General features: G+C 36.4%; 2 protein-coding genes across 2 annotated transcripts; one reads left to right on the top strand and one right to left on the bottom strand.

The window, feature by feature from the left end:
- Positions 1-6,651: 6,651 nt before the first annotated feature.
- On the bottom strand, positions 6,652-11,814 carry LOC129422702 (uncharacterized). The gene is made up of 3 exons (XM_055178755.2): positions 10,741-11,814; positions 9,852-10,049; positions 6,652-7,100 (listed from the first exon to the last, which is right to left on the bottom strand). The coding sequence occupies exons 1-3, from the start codon at positions 11,144-11,146 to the stop codon at positions 6,697-6,699; spliced, it is 1,008 nt and encodes a 335-aa protein (XP_055034730.1). The 5' UTR covers positions 11,147-11,814; the 3' UTR covers positions 6,652-6,696.
- A 176-nt stretch (positions 11,815-11,990) lies between these two features.
- tmem129 (transmembrane protein 129, E3 ubiquitin protein ligase) lies at positions 11,991-14,227 on the top strand. Its single transcript, XM_073854000.1, has 3 exons — positions 11,991-12,399; positions 13,068-13,702; positions 13,883-14,227. Exons 1-3 carry the CDS (start codon positions 12,195-12,197, stop codon positions 14,123-14,125), a joined length of 1,083 nt encoding a protein of 360 aa, XP_073710101.1. The 5' UTR covers positions 11,991-12,194; the 3' UTR covers positions 14,126-14,227.
- Positions 14,228-16,720: the final 2,493 nt, after the last annotated feature.

Consider the following 16,720-nt stretch of genomic DNA (forward strand, 5'->3'; position numbering starts at 1 on the left):
GTCACTGTAGTGTTTTGTACATCGGCTTTGCTCTTGGTTGTTGATGCAGCGTCTAACAAAGTCACTGTAGTGTTTTGTACATCGGCTGTGCTCTTGGTTGTTGATGCAGCGTCTAACAAAGTCACTGTAGTGTTTTGTACATCGGCTTTGCTCTTGGTTGTTGATGCAGCGTCTAACAAAGTCACTGTAGTGTTTTGTACATCGGCTGTGCTCTTGGTTGTTGATGCAGCGTCTAACAAAGTCACTGTAGTGTTTTGTACATCGGCTTTGCTCTTTGGTTTTTGATGCAGCGTCTAACAAAGTCACTGTAGTGTTTTGTACATCGGCTGTGCTCTTGGTTGTTGATGCAGCGTCTAACAAAGTCACTGTAGTGTTTTGTACATCGGCTGTGCTCTTGGTTTTTGATGCAGCGTCTAACAAAGTCACTGTAGTGTTTCTAACAAAGTCACTGTAGTGTTTTGTACATCGGCTGTGCTCTTGGTTTTTGATGCAGCGTCTAACAAAGTCACTGTAGTGTTTCTAACAAAGTCACTGTAGTGTTTTGTACATCGGCTGTGCTCTTGGTTTTTGATGCAGCGTCTAACAAAGTCACTGTAGTGTTTCTAACAAAGTCACTGTAGTGTTTTGTACATCGGCTGTGCTCTTGGTTTTTGATGCAGCGTCTAACAAAGTCACTGTAGTGTTTCTAACAAAGTCACTGTAGTGTTTTGTACATCGGCTGTGCTCTTGGTTTTTGATGCAGCGTCTAACAAAGTCACTGTAGTGTTTTGTACATCGGCTGTGATCTTGGTTTTTGATGCAGCGTCTAACAAAGTCACTGTAGTGTTTTGTACATCGGCTGTGCTCTTGGTTTTTGATGTAGCATCTAACAGTCACTGTAGTGTTTCTAACAAAGCCACTGTAGTGTTTTGTACATCGGCTGTGCTCTTGGTTTTTGATGCAGCGTCTAACAAAGTCACTGTAGTGTTTCTAACAAAGTCACTGTAGTGTTTTGTACATCGGCTGTGCTCTTGATTTTTGATGCAGTGTCTAACAAAATCACTGTAGTGTTTCTAACAAAGTCACTGTAGTGTTTTGTACATCGGCTGTGCTCTTGATTGTTGATGCAGTGTCTAACAAAATCACTGTAGTATTTTGTACATCGGCTGTGATCTTGGTTTTTGATGCAGCGTCTAACAAAGTCACTGTAGTGTTTTGTACATCGGCTGTGCTCTTGATTTTTGATGCAGCTTTTAACAAAGTCACTGTATTGTTTCTAACAAAGTCACTGTAGTGTTTTGTACATCGGCTGTGCTCTTGGTTTTTGATGCAGCATCTAACAAACCTCTGTAATGTTTTATACACAACTGTGCTGTGTTTTGATGCAGTGTCTAAGTCTCTATAATTTTTTTTATATTGCGGCATGCTACATATATTGATGCAGTGTCAAACAAAGTCTCTTTATGTTTATATTTACTGTATTTATTTTTTTAATTTACAGTTTAACAAAGGCTCCATTATTATTTATATATTGCCTTGACTGGTTGTATGATTTTAAAGTGTAGGTAAAATGACTTTGAGGCAATTGTTTGATTTTGTCAGTGGAGGCAAGAGATCTTAAGAATGTAATTTGAAAATTTGGTTCTGTGTTTAAATTTGCAAGTAAATGGGCAAAGGGTTTGGAAAAGGTCATTTTCCTGTAAAAATAAGAAATTTAAAAGACTCTTATGCAAAGCACTGTAATGACATCTAGTGGTGGAGATGCATAACTGATTTCTCATAACGTCTAATGATGAAGCGGTGCTTCCCAGTTCTGGTCCTCGAGCGCCCCCTCCCGGGAAGTTTTAGATGTCTCTTTGTTTGACACACCTGATTTAACTTTTTGGCTTATTAGGGAGACATGTTTACCATTTTGGAAGGAGGCTGATAAGTTGAATCAGGTGTTTTAGATAAGTGGACATCTAAAACTTTTTGGGATGGAGTGCTTGAGGACCAGGATTGGGAAGCGCACTGCTTTAAAGTATTTCAAAATGTTAGCGACACTTTATAAGTTAACCTCCTAAGACCTGAGTTTTGTCATTTTTTTCAGATTTCTTCCTGCAATAAATATAATAATCAAATTTTTTCTTTAAACATGAAGCAGTGTAATTGTCCATGTTTGTGTACAAGTATTAAGTATAATGGTGCAAACAACAAAAAATGTGATGTCCACGTATGTGGACACACCAGGGGCCTCATTTATAAAATGCTGCATAAAAAACATCCTACATTTCATCTTACGATCATTTAACAAAAATGCGTACGTGTGATTCATAAACCGAACGTACGCGCAGAAAACGTGCGTACACCTTTCAAATCTATACATGCAAATGAACTTGAACTTGTGCGCGCAGTCGAGCAGTTTTTAGATCTCTCCCATTAAACAATGCGTAGCTAATTAATGTCAGACATATAAAAGAGCGCTTGTCAGTGTTTAAACCCAATTTCAAACAGCAATAATGGCTTATATTTGCAAAAACCTGCAGCAATCAGACAAGCAAAAGTGCGTACGTCTGCTCAGACCCTGACGTGGCCCTAAGCACTTTTCCACGTCAAAGACAGTTTTTATAAATATGGACTTTGCCTTGGATTTTGGCCTACGCACACTTTAAAATCAAATCTGTGCGTACGCACACTTTATAAATGAGGCCCCAGGTCTTAAGAGGTTGAAGAACTATATATACCTGAGTTTATAATCTTTATACCGTAGTTCTTTTTCTTTCCAACTTACATCTCACAAAACAAACTGTTCATTAAAGACAGGCCTTTTTTTTTTACATTTAATCGTATTTATTACCAGAAAGGCCTTTAAAGACTTCCAGTGCAGGGAAACTTTGCTGGTGCCCTACTTGACAAATGATCAGTTGGCCCCTGAGTTAATGATCTGTGTTGTGTGTTTACACACCTGATGACAAAAGCATTGATGGCACAGAAATTTGACACAATGTGGCCACACATCTCTGAGGGGTAATGTACTCTCAAACACCCCCATACACCAATATTTAGCATGCATAAAGACTCATAAAACCCACTCTTGTCAAGCACTGATTTATTACTAATTTTGTACTTAATATACAAAAAAAGGCTTCTTCCTTTTTAGCACTTTATGGGGCGGTTTCTTGGACAAGGCTTATCCTAGTCCCAGACTATGATGCATATTTGAGTTGCCAAAATTCAGAACACCTACTGACGTATCTTAACATATATCAGTACCATTGTTTTGTCTCAAGATGCACACCAGTATTGTTTTCTTGTAAGGTTTGTTTGTAAAAACGACTTAAATGTCCTAATATAACTAAGGCCTAGACCTGGATTAATCTAAACCCTTTCCAGGAAACCGCCCATTTAAGTGCTTATTTAACCTGGAGAACCCACGGGTCAAATTTGGCCAATGTTAATTGATGCTAAGAGAAGGGTTCTTGGGTTCTCCACGGTTAAGTGTATATTTGTGCTATTTTTAAACAACATGAATATGAACTACAATGCGCTTTTAACATACTCTCTGTATTAAAAAACGTGTTTAGTTAACACTTATATTAAACTTAAACATTGCTGGTAACTCTCAAAGCAAACAGACCTTAAATGTTTGAGCCTGTATCAGATGAAGATAGGAATAAACAATTGTTTGGAGATTGGAAATGGATGCTTCTGAGTGACAAGTGTATTTGTTTTTTCAGTATGGACCTACTAAACGTAACTAAGTTAACATAAATAGCATTAACTAGCATATAGCATATAGCAACTTTGCATTGTAACAACACTGTAATTAATTTAATGTTATTTGTGTACATCGTGACTGTAACGTCACAGTTGGTGTTATGTTGAGATACATAAACTTTCTGAATGGTGCATAATCGTGTGGTGTGGAAGCCTGCATAAAAAATATGCAGCCGTGGCCTAATGGTTAAGAGCAAGGTACGGTACATAAAAATTGTACAACAACTGAACTAAAGCGCGTGCTAATCTTTTTACAAAGATAGTCAATATACGGCTATGAGTCAAAACAGATGTAAAAGCACAGCACCCACATGGTCCAACTATCACCTTACATTTCTAGTGCAGGGATCTCCAACCCTGATCCTGGAGAGTTACCTTTCTGCATGTTTTAGTTCTTACCTTGCTCTAACACACCTGCCTGTAACTCTGAACAACTTGATAAGCTGGTTGAGTTGTGTTTGACTGGTGTTGGAGCAGGACAGTAGATCTCCAGGAGCAGGAACTGGGACCCAATATCTAGTGAAAAGCCACTTAAAGAGATAGTTCACCCAAAAATAAAAATTCTGTGATCATTTGCTCACCCTAATTTTGTTACAAACCCACATAAATCGGTTTGTTTTGTCAGAGCCGATGGTGTAGTGGGCATTGCTCCGACATGTGGTGCTTTCGTACTTTCGGCGACTCGAGTTCGATTCCGGCTCATGGTCATTTGCCGATCCCATAGCCCTCTCTCCTCCCTGTACTTTCCTGTCTTCTCCTCTATCACTGTTTAAATAAAGGCAAAAATGGCCAAAAAATATGCCCCTAAAAAATCAGTTTGTTCTGATATTTTGAGAAATGTTTGTAACCAAACTGTTCATGGACCCCATTCACTTCCATAGTAGGAAAACATAATACTATGGAAATAAATGGTGTCCACGAATGGTTTGGTTATAATCATTTTTCAAAATATCTTCCTTTGTGTTCATCAGAACAAAGAAATTTAGGTTTGTAACAATATGAGGGTGAGTAAATGATCACAGAATTTTTCAACTATCCCTTTAATTAATTTGCAGAATAAAATAAGGTTTCATTGATGTAAATTGCTGCTTAGTCTGGCATTCACAACATACAAAAAAATCTTAAATTGTTTGGATTATTTCAAGTTTATTACAAACCATAAAGATTTTTATTAAAACAGAGGTCACACGGAGATTGTCCAAAAAAGCAGAGTTACAAAGTTAAGTTAGCCAAATTCAAAGGTACAATGGGGGGGGGGGGGGCAATAAACATAACATTTCTTAAGGGCAATTTAGAGGGGGACACAAATAATACAGCCAGAATTGCACATGTAAGGATAAGTGTACACATAGGACAGCCCACTAGAATTAAAAATCATTTATTTATTGTAATGTTTAAAGCTGTTTACAATCAATACAGCAATTAAATTTGAACATAACTTTAAACGTAATAACTGTATGCTGGCGTTATAATGGCTAACAGTGGACTTGTGTAACGGCGTTACATCATTATAAAAGTAACTAACTACACGTCTAACACGTTACATTAAATAGTCTTGCCTTTCACCTCAACGATGGAAAAGTAGTGCTTATTTTACTTCCAGTGTGTGCGACCGCTATCTTTGAGCTCGTTGTACTTGCAATCGCTCTGTCGATGCCTGTATTGAACTCGGAGGGACTGCTGCGTGAGGACTGGGCTGCCTGTGAGTGCTATGGGACAGGGATGGGGCTCACAACAGCAGCTACCGCTGCTCATTGAAAAAAGAGAACGATACGTGCTTTCACGTCAGTCTCCAAAACTCTCCAACCATGCCAGAAAAAGTTGATAAGATTTGTCCTAGTCGCTTTTTTAAATAAAGTCACTAAAAGGGTCTAGATAGTTGCTAAATCTAGTGACAAAGTCGCCAAGTTGGCAACACTGCTCAGACTGTATATGTGCTTGAGTGTAAACAAACACAAGCAGCACTCTGCCTCTGGTTGGCTAACGAGGGAAATTTAGCTAATCATCATCATCAGTTATGTGTCCCACCCCCCAAACACACACTGGAGAAAAAACAATTAAAGAATTATAGTCAAGTATAGAAACACACAGCATCTTTTTGTCAGTAACGGGGAAAACAGTAATTCGTTTGATTACTCGTCGTTACTGAAAAAAGCAACGGCGTTAGTAACGCTGTTTATTTATAATGTCGTTATTCACATCACTTGTGTTTTGTCTCATTTCTAAACCTATTAAAATCATTAGCAACTGAAGCAGTGGCGGCCGGTGACTTCTTATTCGAGGGTGCATGATGCTCGTCAAAACATGTATTTTGCCAGTCGTGTGAAAATATGTGTTCAGCGCATCATGTGAACCTATGTGCATTACACGTCATGTCAAAATAAGTGCCTGCTGCAGATGCTTAGAAGGGGTTTTTGATAAAAGAGACGCTTGCGTTTGCCAGATACTCACTTAATCTCATGTGTAATTAGAGTTTAGTGTTAAGTTAGTGTCTTGCAGGTGTTTTGTGAATGTGAGCGTCTCTTTTATCATAAACCCCTTCGACGCGTGTGCAGCAGGCACGTATTTTGACACTCCAAAGACATATTTTGAATTTTGAAAGAGAGGTCACCAGTCGCCACTGGACTGAAGTTTAGTGTAACAGAAGTATGATATGCATCTCAGCGCCATTTCTTTGGTGACTCTGGGATTCAGAGCCTTGTCAACAATGACTCCTCACACATCAACATTAAGATTAACTGAACTACAGACTGCTTTTATTAACCTAAAACTTCACTGGATAATGTCACAAAAATGTAACCCTGCTTTCTGTAATACACCTAATGTAAAGGCTGGAACAACAACTACTAAAACTAAAGTAGAGGCAAAAAACTGATCATGTCATGAATCTTGAACAACTGAACAATCACAGTGAAATATGTTAATGAGATGCTTTATTGCTCCAAAACAGGATGTTTTGAATCATTGGTTTACACTCTCTGATATCTTGTGAAGTGAATTGTCTTCAGGTTGAGAAGAAATGCTTGATGTTGGGTTGTGTGCTGGTTGCCAGTTCTCAGCACTGTTGTTGACATGATGAGGGTATGTGTTGAAGATATCTGGTGGTGTACGCATAGGTGTGGGACTTGCCTGTAGATTTGAATGGGGCAGGAGGCTTCTTAATCCTGCAAATAACTGGTTGACTAAAGCCTCCATAGAGCGGGTGTGTTCAGCAAGCACTCGAGCGATGAGTCGCTCCTCTCGGGCATGACTCTGTTCTTGCTGCCGCTCCAGCCACAGGTTTTGTGTCTGTTGCATTCTTTCAATGAAGCTTTGATACTGTGCATGCAATGAAGTGCAACAAGGGCTTTTGCATTTAAACACATCTGAAACATAGAAAGCATAACAAAACAAAAAAGAGATATTATTAGACCCTAATACAGCAATATAATGCTGTTTATTAGTGTGCATCAGACTCATTTATCTTTTGAATTTCAAGATTCCATTTTAGAAGTGCACATTCAATTCAATACATTTTTTATAGCACTTTTCACAAAACATGAATTGTTCCAAAGCAGCTTTACATAAAAAAACCAAGAGAAAACAGTAATGTAACATAGTTAAGCTTAAGTCAGCTGACTCCCAAGGGGTTGAAATAAAACTCCTAGGAGAAAAACCCTGTGGGGAAAAATTCAGAGGGAGAAAAAACCTTGAGAGAGAGCCAGACATAGCTGATCCTATAAAAGATAACTTTTATATTGAGTACTATATTATAAAAACATTTATGTAAATTAATTGATGTGAATTTTAATAATTTAAATGAAAAGTTAAAATAAGCGGTTGGTTCTCGCTGAGCAGACTTGGGCAATCCAGTAGGAAAAAAATGATAACTATAAGATTTATTAAGAATCAAAACATTTTGAAATAAAGAGAAGCGGTCGTTGGTCAGACATCGGCTGGGCATCACGATAAAGGAAAGCGTACGGTTGACGTTGGTCAGACATCGGCTGGCATCACAATGAGGGGAGGCCAATAAATCGGTGGTTTAAAGAGCTTGTTTTAAACAAGATCCCCAATGAACGGAAAAATTTACAGCAGAGCAAAACAAAAATCAAAAATGATAATCTACATAAATTTCTATGACTCTTTTGCATGTCTGATAGAACCAATGTTTTCATTAGAGTTTCCTGATCTCCTATGACTGTCTATTACTACACAGGTGTGTTAGTCACGTAACCACAGATGTATAGCTCACATAAGCTAAATGGCTATGTTCCACTTGATCTATATGTTTATATTACAGTACTTAGTTCTTGATAAGCATACTTAGCTTTTTTTAAAGGGGACATATTATGAAAATCTGACTTTTCTGAGTGCTATAATTGGGTCCCCAGTGCTTCTATCAGCCTAGAAAATGTGAAAAAGATCGACATAGTAACTTAGTTTTGGTAAACCATTGGGTCTCATTCATGAAACATTCGTAAGTATATGAGTAAATATATGAGTAAATATTCGCAAGTATATGAGTGATTTACGCGTAAACAGACCTTTCCGAAAACTCGTCTCCGGATTCAAAGATTTGTTAGTAAAATGTAAGTTAATGAATTCCAGTCATTCGTAAACAGGGCGTGCATGCATGCTCATTCAATTAGCATAATACCTACTTATTTACTAGCTACGCAAATCAAGTATATATCTAATGATTATTCTCTGGGCTCCATTCTCTGGTATGGCTACGATTGTTGCTGTGATTTGGATAACAGTTACATGTTTTGTAGAACATGTCTTTATTGAGATTTTGCAAAATATTTAAAACAGAAAAACCCCATAGCCCCTTACCCCAGGCAGGATTTAAAAATGAAAATAAAATAAGTAAATAAATAAAATACAAATCAGTCATTAAATAATATAAAAATAAATAAACAACATCTTATATTCTATAATTTCACACATCCAAGGCTACTTGAATATCTAATTTTTTACAAAATCTAGGAACATCCTCCAGATCTAAAAAAAATTCAGAGGGTTTCTTTCTTATTACATATGTAAGCTTTTCAAGAGCCAAGTTATTAAGTTTTTCAGCCATAGTCAAAGCGAAGGGCAATTTGTACTCTTCCAACAGAGGTCAATAGAGAACAGTTACATGTTACTAGTATCTTATTTTGAAGAATATTACTGAATTTAAAAATGAGGTACTGGCTTATATTAACTTTTCCATTGCTTGTTGTACATGTATGATGGTTGGTCAATGTAGTTTTTGTCCCCCCCTCCTCTACTGTATATGGACGGCTAAAAGGACAGGGACAAGATCTGCGTTTTTCCCAAAGGTAAAGAGTAAAAAACGAATAAAGACAGGGCACTCGTGAAATATCATCTAGTTCATCAAAATGCTGTCTCGTCAGTTTTTCTAAAAGAATACAGAATGTTTTAGTATTTACGCACCATTCACACGTAGTGGGGAGCAGGTGTAAATTTCTTTCGTACCAACTAATATTTGGAAAATACAAACATTTTCATGAATCCGAAAGTTTACGCCAAAACGACTTTACAAACGGTTTACACAAATCCGTTCTGCTCGTGTTTGATGAATGAGACCCATTCTCTGCAAGCATGTGAAAAAACAGGTCATTGTAATTTGGCTCCTATTGTGATGTCAGAATAGAATAATACCGCCCCCTTAATCTGCACTATCCAACCACAGCACAGCCATTTAGTGCAGAGAGAAAGAGAGAGAAAGAAATTAATTGACAGCACAACTGAGTTTCAATTGCAACAAACCACCATCATTGTGATCAGTGTTTGCACTTCATCCGCTCATTTGCATTTTAAATGACACACCCAAAAACGGCACACTTTTTCTCAGGCCTACAAAGTGGCAATTTAAAGATGCTATAATTAATTATCTGTGTGGTATTTTGAGCTAGAACTGCAATTATGCACTCTGGGGGCACCAACGACTTATTTGACATCTTACAAAAATCTCATTAATATGTCCCCTTTAAGTTTTTTACTTTTTGCGGACGCTGCAAAAAAATGGACACAGTATCACCGTATAGTACAGTACATGGTAATATATGAAATAAGATATCCAGAAAGTAACACAGTTCTGTTAAAAACAAATGAGAACAAAATTCAACCTTGAACAGGGGTCTGCTGGGAAGTGGATGGTTGTGTACAGTTTGTAATCTCTAGAGAAATGGATGGCTGGTTGGATGCTGAGCTTTCTACAGGGTCTGTGTTCTCAAGTGATGGTTGAGTGAGGATGAAAGGATCGTTCTCAATTTTCAATGTCTGGATTTCTTGATTTCCACTTTCCACATCATCCACATCGTTTTCTGTTAAAGAAACAAGATTAAAACTCAATGTTACTACTAAATGTGAACTTTATTTAACCTCCTAAGACCTGAGCTTTGATTTGGCTTGCAATTTAGATTTCTTCCAACTATTTGGGATTAGGAAGAACTAATAAATATATCAACAAATATTTTTTCTTTTTGAACACGAAGCAGTGTAATTGTCCATGTTTGTGTACAACAGTTTCCAGTTACACAGAATTAAGTATTATGGTGCAAACAACAAAAAATGTGATATCCACATATGTGGACACACCAGGGGCCCGTTTCAATAAGGAGGTTCAACCAACGCTGAGTTTAAACTTGAACTCTGAGTTTTCACTTAACCACCTTTCTGAAACGGGCCCCAGGTCTTAGGAGGTTATAGCATGGTAGATATTTAAACAACATGGTCTATGTTAAAAAGAAGCTTCTTTTTTTTGGAGCATCTTCCAATAAAGCATGATGTATGGTAACAATAAGTGTCACATTTTTATTATAAAGTATAAAGTTTAGTACAAAATAAAAAAAAAAAAAATGAAAAGCAAAGTGTTTAACTAAATTTACAAAATAGCTACATTAAAATGAAATAACAATAACATCATAAAAAATATACACAAAACATAAATAAAACAGTCACTTAAGTTAATTTAATAATATTATCTTCAATAACTTTAAATGAAATAAAACTCACCTTCATCACATTCATCACCTTCAAAAGTGAAAGACTTGCTTTCTGACAAAGGAGATACATCTTTAGAGTCGATGTCAGCTCTAGTCTCTTTTGACACAACCAAAGGTCTATGTCCAAATATTTCTTCCATTGTATCAAAATGCTTAAATGCGTCAGAACTTGTAACATTTTGTCTTTTAGCCTTATAGTAAATGGACTTGAGTGTTTTCCAGCGGTGTTTCACCTGATCACACGAGCGTCTGTATCCCGCTGCTTTATGTTTAGCGCAAACCTTTCTGAAGATGAGACTGTTGCGGTTCTTGCGTCCGTCTTTATATCGATCAATATTCATCTCTTTTAATGTCTGCAACAGGAAATCTGTCTCCTTCTCGTTCCAGAAGTGTCTGATTGTACGATTGTTAGACATTTCTGTCTGATTTTTAAGGAACCCACAACTGCTTTATTACACGAATAAACAAAAATATATAATTCTTAACTTACAGTGTCTATTCAGAATAACGTGTTTACATGAGACCTCATTCTGATTATTATAGCTGTCGGATTCCAGACTCCAGTAAACGGACGGACAAAGACGTTCATGTCGCTGCACACCGCCCCTACAGAGCACAGCCAATCAGAAGACCGATTCCCGTCTCCAGGCGTTCGAATGTCTCCCTCTCATTGGTTGTGTAGTTGAGGGGTTACAACATCATTGGATGGACAACATGCCAATCAGTGTTCAGGGCTCTTTTTGCTTTTGTAAGTAATAGGATTATGGCAATCGGATTATTGCATTCATTTGACCCACAATTTATTATGAAAACATGCAGTTTTTTTATGTGATCTAAACGTTAATGAAATATACATAAAATAATGTATAATTTGTTTGTGTGTAGCTTAATAATAATAAAATTGACAACATTCCAGAAATGATCTAAATTTTTAGTAAAAAGTGGGGAGAACAGAAAGATAATATATGAAACAGCAGGACGATAAGCACACTCGGTAGTAGACGCTACCTTTTAGAAATACTATTTATTAAAATATTTTTAAGTATATTTTATTATGCTGTATGATAACATTTGACTGAATTAACTTTTCAAAACGTATACTTTTAATCGAATATAGATATGTATACATATGTTTATACATTTTGAATTCTATTATAATTAAAATAGTTTAAATCATATTTAAGTTTGTATAATATTAACAGACCCATGCTGTCTGCTGTGGCTTTTATTTTGAAATGTTCAAACGCCACCCTTAATAATGCTTTCAGTTACGGATTTGACGAAATACTGTAACATGTTCTTTGCTTTTTCTTGTTAGCCCGCTTTAAAATGTTTTTACAAGCACAAATAAACGTATGTTTTTGTTAGAAAGTGTAAACTAATCGAGTATATCTACAGTTACTGTGTTTTTGCGTTTGAAAATGTCAGCGGCTGGCTTCACATCTGTTATGCTGTGATGTAAACATGGACAGGCCGGACACTACATTCAGTCTGGCTTATGCAGTATTCACTCTCTGCTTTATATTTACACCCAATGAGTTTCGCTCGGCAGGTTTTACTGTGCAGCATATGTTTGCAGGATGGCTGGGCAGTGAAGACATCTGCTTCATTCAACACCACATTAAAAGAACAACACTAACTCTGCTCGTGCATTGCTTCCTGCCACTAGGTATGACACTACATTGGTGTTTAATATACATATTATTTCTCAATGCATTTTCTGTATTCATGTGATTTCGAATGGTCAACCATTACTGCGGTAAAGTTGATATTCAAACCCATTAAACACTGTGCATTCCACGTGTTGAGCCCAAACAAGCATAAATTCACATAAAAAGGTTATCTTCATAGTACAAGGCTTAAAATCAAAGATAAAAATATTATTAATTAAGCCTTAAAAACAAACAATTTAACCAAATTATTTTATGATAATATACCAACACAAAAATGTTCAAAAAAACCCATTCATAGCACGACATATTTTATAGTAAGTTTTACATTTTAAATACATGTAATGCTCTAAATCCATTGAATTCCTAGAGCTTATGTCCTAGAGATGTCAAACTTAATGCAAATTACTCAAAATATTCTCCCCTCTATGACACAAGAGCTATTTAAGGCACTGTCCATATGTAACATTTTATATAGAATACTGTCTAAGTGACATCATTATGACATAAACTCTTAGAGTTTAATGGATTTAGAGCATTACATGTATTTAAAATGTAAATATTAAAAAGTGTCCAATGCATATTTCCCAAATAAAATAATATGTATATTACGTATAATTTGTTCATCTTAACATTTGCCACTTGTTGTTCTGATCATGTGTTGCAGGTTACTACATAGGAATGTGTTTCGCTGCTCCCGAACAAAATCTTTTGTACATCCATCTTGCAAGTCAAGGATGGCAAATCTACTTGAGCGTTTCATTGGCCATTCAGCTTTTGAGCTGTGCTCTGGCTTTCTATTGGTCCAGACACGGCTGGGCCAATCATCCTATATGCAAAGCCCTGAGCGTGCATGCCTTATCACATTCAAGCTGGAGGGCCGTGGCTTCATCCATTAACATTGAATTTCGCAGAATTGACAAATTTGCTTCAGGTTCCCCTAGTGCAAGAGTGATCGTCACCGATACCTGGGTGATGAAGGTCACAACATACCACTTACACGTGGCTTTGCATCAGGACTGTCATTTGACTGTGACAGACTCCAAACATCACAGCCTGTCACCTGATTTAAACACACCTGTGCAGATTGTTACCATCACCGTTGCCAGTATCAATCCCAGAGTCAAGTCTTTTGACATCAGGTTGAAATCTACTGAATATGTTGAGCTACAAGAAAAGCTGCATGCACCAATCAGAAATGCTGCCAATGTAGTCATCCATCTGACAATGAGTGAGCTGTTTCTGGAGACCTTTAAGACGTATGTGATGATGAATGATGTTTACCGGTGCCCAAGTGGACAGGTGAACCCATTGTACTTGATATATGTGTATATATTTTCTTATATATTTAACAAAGGCAATGATTATATAAACATATTAAATCTAAACAACACAATAATAAACATGTAACTGGAGGGTCCTGAAGACATGTTAATTTAAAGAAGGCCAAAATGTGCCTGATAATTTTCTGTCTTATCGTAGGAACTTGAGGCATGTATTGGATGTATGCAAGTCAATGCCAATGTCAAACTCGTACGGCTGTGCCAGGAAGACAGCGAATGCCAGCAGTGTTACTGTCGTCCCATGTGGTGTCTTACGTGTATGGGTAAATGGTTTGCCAGTCGACAGGACCAGCAGCAGCCAGAGACGTGGCTGAGCAGCAGGGTACCGTGTCCCACCTGCAGGGCCAAGTTCTGCATTTTAGATGTCTGTCCCATAATATGATTGAATATTATATTTGCTTCTCATATCTGCATATCTTTCTAACATTCATCCTGGTATTTCTGAGCATTTGTACATAAAGCACTTTAAGTGGATTTCCAAGTATGAGATACGTGTTGACTCTACTTATTTCAGTTAAACACAGCGAATCTTAAACTACATCAAACCTTTGTGCCTCGTATGATTATGCATTCTCTTGAAAACATAAGAAAACTTCATTTTAAACATTATTAAAGGTGTTACAGTTATTAGAAAACTTTAATAAACATTAAGCATACTCCTCAAAAATCATACGTTCTCTCAAATTTAATAGTATTTTCATGTGACTGTAGTATAATTTGTTGATCTACAAAATTCTTTTCTGGCGGTTAAAGGCGGGGTCCACGATGTTTGAAAAACGCTTTGGAAAAGAAGACGGGCCGACTACCAAAACACACTTATAGCCAATCAAATCAAATCAAATGCCGGGTTGCGTATGTGTGGGGCGGGTCTATCAACAGAAGGTCCAGATTCTATTGGGGTAGGGGCGTGTTTGTTTAGGTGATTTCAAATATCAACATTGGCTTTCAAACATCATGGACTCAGCCTTTAAGTACTACAGTATGCTTAATTTAATTGAATCTCTCATTCCAATAATGGAATTACATAATAGCTCAAAAGCCCAAAACATTGGGAGAAGGAAATGTCCATTCAAAAAATGTAAATGGTCTTAAAAGCAGGCTTTTATGTATTTACACATAATATAATTATATTATTATTTGCTTTTGGAGTAAGACCTAGGTGTTATTTTGTGACATTTACCTTTATGTGTTTATCAGAATAAATATGACAGAAATGTGTAGTTGTGCTAAACTCTTTTTTTATCAATCAGGCTGTGTTTAAACAGTTGTTTACAGAGAAATGTTTTAACGGCCTTAACGCCACCACCACAATTCCTGCTGTCATTAAAAGCCATTTAGATGTTTTTTGTTAAGTCAACTTGTACCATCTGACTAAGGAACCAAATTTCAAAATTTAACGTTTGAGTGGCTTGTGTTTGGCCAGCCTGATCTCACGAGAATTTGTATATATTTTATGAGTTGGCTAATTAGTATGAAGTGAATTGTACAAAAATGTATGATTATCTTAAAAAAACAATAGCGAAACCCCACCCCTAACCCCAAAGTCAAAGGGACAAAAAGCAAAAATGTACAAATCTGGTGAATTAGGCAGCCGTAAATACGTACACATTGCCATGAGATAGAGTTGGTTTGGCATATTTGTTTTAATTTAGGTTTTTTGTTCTCTCTAGTGCTGCTTAATATTATTAATATTATCATGTATTTGAAGGTTCATCCTTTAAAACAATGCTTACAATATTCTGACAGCACTTTAAATTTAAATTCTTAGCATTTGAAAACTCTTTATTTTGCAATTTATGTACGTATAATTTTGATTCAATGCATTATTTCTAACAATTGATGTGTTTTGGAGACTGTGTTTGTAATTCTTTTTTAACATGATGGTGTCTTATGGGAAAACTGTTTCTGAACTTTAAAAATTCCTCAATAAAAAAGAGCAGATTAATAATGAGAGTGTCTGTCATTGTTTAAGGGCTTTTTATTATAAAGTCGTACATCTTTACAGAATAAAACTAAAATAAATATCAGCCTCATGCAAATCATTCTGGGGAACCAGAAATCCTCAGATAAAGACTTGTTTATGTTTAACGTTCATTTAACTTTGAACAAACTGTTGTCAGTAAATAACATACATTTAAATTGAGTTTAGTGCACACATTTATTTTGAAATCTTCTTGCCCTGTTCTAACACAAACAGTCAGTACTCTTAACATCTTTATCATTACACCTAACATTATATTAGGTAGATCAAATATCCATATACATGAAAAGTAATTGTTTTGTTTTAAATTCTGTGTTCATATTCTGATTTAAAATGACATCATATCATCATCCCCCGTCATTCTTTGATTTACTTCACTTAGGGTGGGTTGCACCAACAAGGATTAGGCCTAAATCTGGTTTAAATCAAAGCTTATTTAATAATTCCGTTGCACCAAACTTTAAACCTGTTTAAAAATAAACAGGTTTAAATTTAAACTGTCATTTTGATCCAGGTTTAAATCTTACAGTAAATCTAGATTATCTTTAATCCTGTTGCTCCATTACTTTAAACTCCGTTTTAAATCTCAGTGAGGGATTAACTTTAAACTTGCATATGAGGAGGTTTAAATATGTTTTTTACAATTAAATGTCTGGCTAAATGATTAGAAACACATACCGCGAGCATGGTGGCGCTATTCAAAGATGCGTTTATTATAACATCTCAACAAAGTGAGTTTGGCGGCTCAAAAAGATTATTAACAGCACCGGTGACAGCTACCGATGCTCGTATGTGCTTCTCCTCTGTCACGCACGCTCCAGTCAGACGAAGGACAGTGAATGTACGGACACACGGTGGCGCTTCATGACAAATGCGTCGACACATCTTGTTCATTATAGCACAATATCTGAGCTTTGCGATATTTCCTGTCACAATATTTCCTGGTCTGTTAATTGTTTTAAAAGATTGTCAAATGTTTTTATTTGAATCAGGCCT

The sequence above is a fragment of the Misgurnus anguillicaudatus genome, chromosome 16, assembly GCF_027580225.2.
Source record: "Misgurnus anguillicaudatus chromosome 16, ASM2758022v2, whole genome shotgun sequence".
NCBI lineage: Eukaryota > Metazoa > Chordata > Actinopteri > Cypriniformes > Cobitidae > Misgurnus > Misgurnus anguillicaudatus.

Excerpts from the sequence above, each read along its gene's own strand:
- LOC129422702 (XM_055178755.2), bottom strand. The coding sequence starts at position 11,146 with ATGTCTAACAATCGTACAATCAGACACTTCTGGAACGAGAAGGAGACA. Across the intron at positions 10,050-10,740 it reads AGGTGATGAATGTGATGAAG|AAAACGATGTGGATGATGTG; the intron begins GTGAGTTTTATT and ends TTTCTTTAACAG. Across the intron at positions 7,101-9,851 it reads CCAGCAGACCCCTGTTCAAG|ATGTGTTTAAATGCAAAAGC; the intron begins GTTGAATTTTGT and ends TCTATGTTTCAG.
- tmem129 (XM_073854000.1), top strand. The coding sequence starts at position 12,195 with ATGGACAGGCCGGACACTACATTCAGTCTGGCTTATGCAGTATTCACT. Across the intron at positions 12,400-13,067 it reads GCATTGCTTCCTGCCACTAG|GTTACTACATAGGAATGTGT; the intron begins GTATGACACTAC and ends CATGTGTTGCAG. Across the intron at positions 13,703-13,882 it reads ACCGGTGCCCAAGTGGACAG|GAACTTGAGGCATGTATTGG; the intron begins GTGAACCCATTG and ends GTCTTATCGTAG.